The sequence below is a fragment of the Octopus bimaculoides genome, chromosome 12 (genome assembly GCF_001194135.2).
Source record: "Octopus bimaculoides isolate UCB-OBI-ISO-001 chromosome 12, ASM119413v2, whole genome shotgun sequence".
Lineage (NCBI taxonomy): Eukaryota > Metazoa > Mollusca > Cephalopoda > Octopoda > Octopodidae > Octopus > Octopus bimaculoides.
The window spans coordinates 17,687,546-17,689,137 of NC_068992.1; the positions used below are offsets into that span (position 1 = coordinate 17,687,546).

Below are 1,592 nucleotides of genomic sequence, written 5' to 3' on the forward strand. Positions count from 1 at the left end.
TATATATATATATATATATATATATATATATGCGCGACAGGCTTCTTTCAGTCTCTGTCTACCAAATCCATTCACAAGGCTTTGGTCGGTCCGATGCTGTAGTAGAAGACACTTGCACAAGATGCCTCGGATTGGGACTAAACTCCTAACAAAGTGGTTGGGAAACAAGCTTCTTACCACACAGTCACGCCTGCGCCTGTGTTTTTGTAGTGTTTTATTAGTTAATTTCTAGTATTCCTATTGGTCTTATAGTTTTCTTCAGAATTTTTTTGAAGTAGGATTTAATGCATTTAGCAAACCTTATTGTTAGTTTGAATGCCTGGACTGAATCTTCAGTTGATAGCAAACCCTTGAACATAATTTTAAATCCTCTACTTAGGCGAAGGTATGGGCGTATGACTGAGAAGATCGCTTTGCAGTCACGTAGTTTCGAGTTCAGACCCATTGCGCGGCACCTTCTACTATAGTCCTGGAGCGACCAATACTTTTTGAGTGAGTTTGGTAGACGGAAACTGTGCGGAAGCTCATTATATATACCAAGGGTTGAACAGAAAGAACACAACAAGGAGACAAATTTAGACGAAAGCAGAGCAAATGGAAACTAGATGAAAACTTAACGAAAGGGAAATTGGGACAAAGACACGATACACGGAATGTTTGAAACTGAGTTTTCCTTGTTAGTCAATGATCCAAGATATCAAAGTGGTTTCGCGCCATTACCATTGAGGCCACTCAATTTTGGAGGCGCCAGTGCTGTTATTAAGCTACTGGAAAAGAGTTAGCGAATGCATACTAAGACGGAAACAAACAAGACGTTATATAAATACAACAGACAAAGAATTATGCATTTATAACAGCACGAAGCCTTATGGCTATATACAACAGAAGAAGAAAATGATAATTATATATATACCATAAATACAACAGAAAGAGCTTTGCAGCTATCGAACGAACTTAGTGGAGTTGCGCACTGCTCAACCCCAGATACATCCATGTAGCGGAACGCCCACCCTTTTTGTTTACTTTATATATATATATATATATATATATATATGTATATGTGTGCGTGTGTTCTTGCGTGTGAGTGTGTATGTATGCGTGTATATGTTTGTCAATCCACCGCTTGACAACCGTTGATAGATTGCTTTTTGCGCTCGTAAACTAAGCGGTTCGGCAAAGGATTCAATAGAACGAGTATCAAGCTGATAAAAAAAGAAACAGACGTACTGGGATCGACGTGTTCGTAAAAAAACCTTCAAAGTACTGCTCCAGCATGGCCGAAGTCAATTGACCGAGTCCAATAAAAGAAAATAATGGTTCACGTAGTCAAACCCTTTTATGGTTCTTATGTTGCTATTTTTCAGCCCCCTCTTATATGGTGTCTTTGGTGCTGTAGTCGGGCATGAGTTCACACACGGCTTCGATAATCACGGTACGTTGTTTTTTTTTTCTGTTTGGTATATATATTTTTTCGCTTGCTGGGGAGGGCAACGTAAGCATAGCAATTTAGAAAAAATTCTTAAGAAGTTTGCTTCATAACCACATGGCTCCGGGTTCAGTCCTACTGCGTGGCATCTTGGGCAAGTGTATTC

General features: G+C 39.3%; 1 protein-coding gene across 1 annotated transcript in view; it reads left to right on the forward strand.

Moving 5' to 3' along the window:
- The window catches only part of LOC106870816 (neprilysin-1), a 39,284-nt gene that overhangs the window by 27,792 nt on the left and 9,900 nt on the right, over positions 1 to 1,592 (forward strand). Inside the window, exon 13 of the mRNA XM_014917041.1 lies at positions 1,365 to 1,432. Coding sequence (XP_014772527.1) covers positions 1,365 to 1,432 — 68 coding nt within the window. The remainder of the gene's footprint in view (positions 1 to 1,364; positions 1,433 to 1,592) is intronic.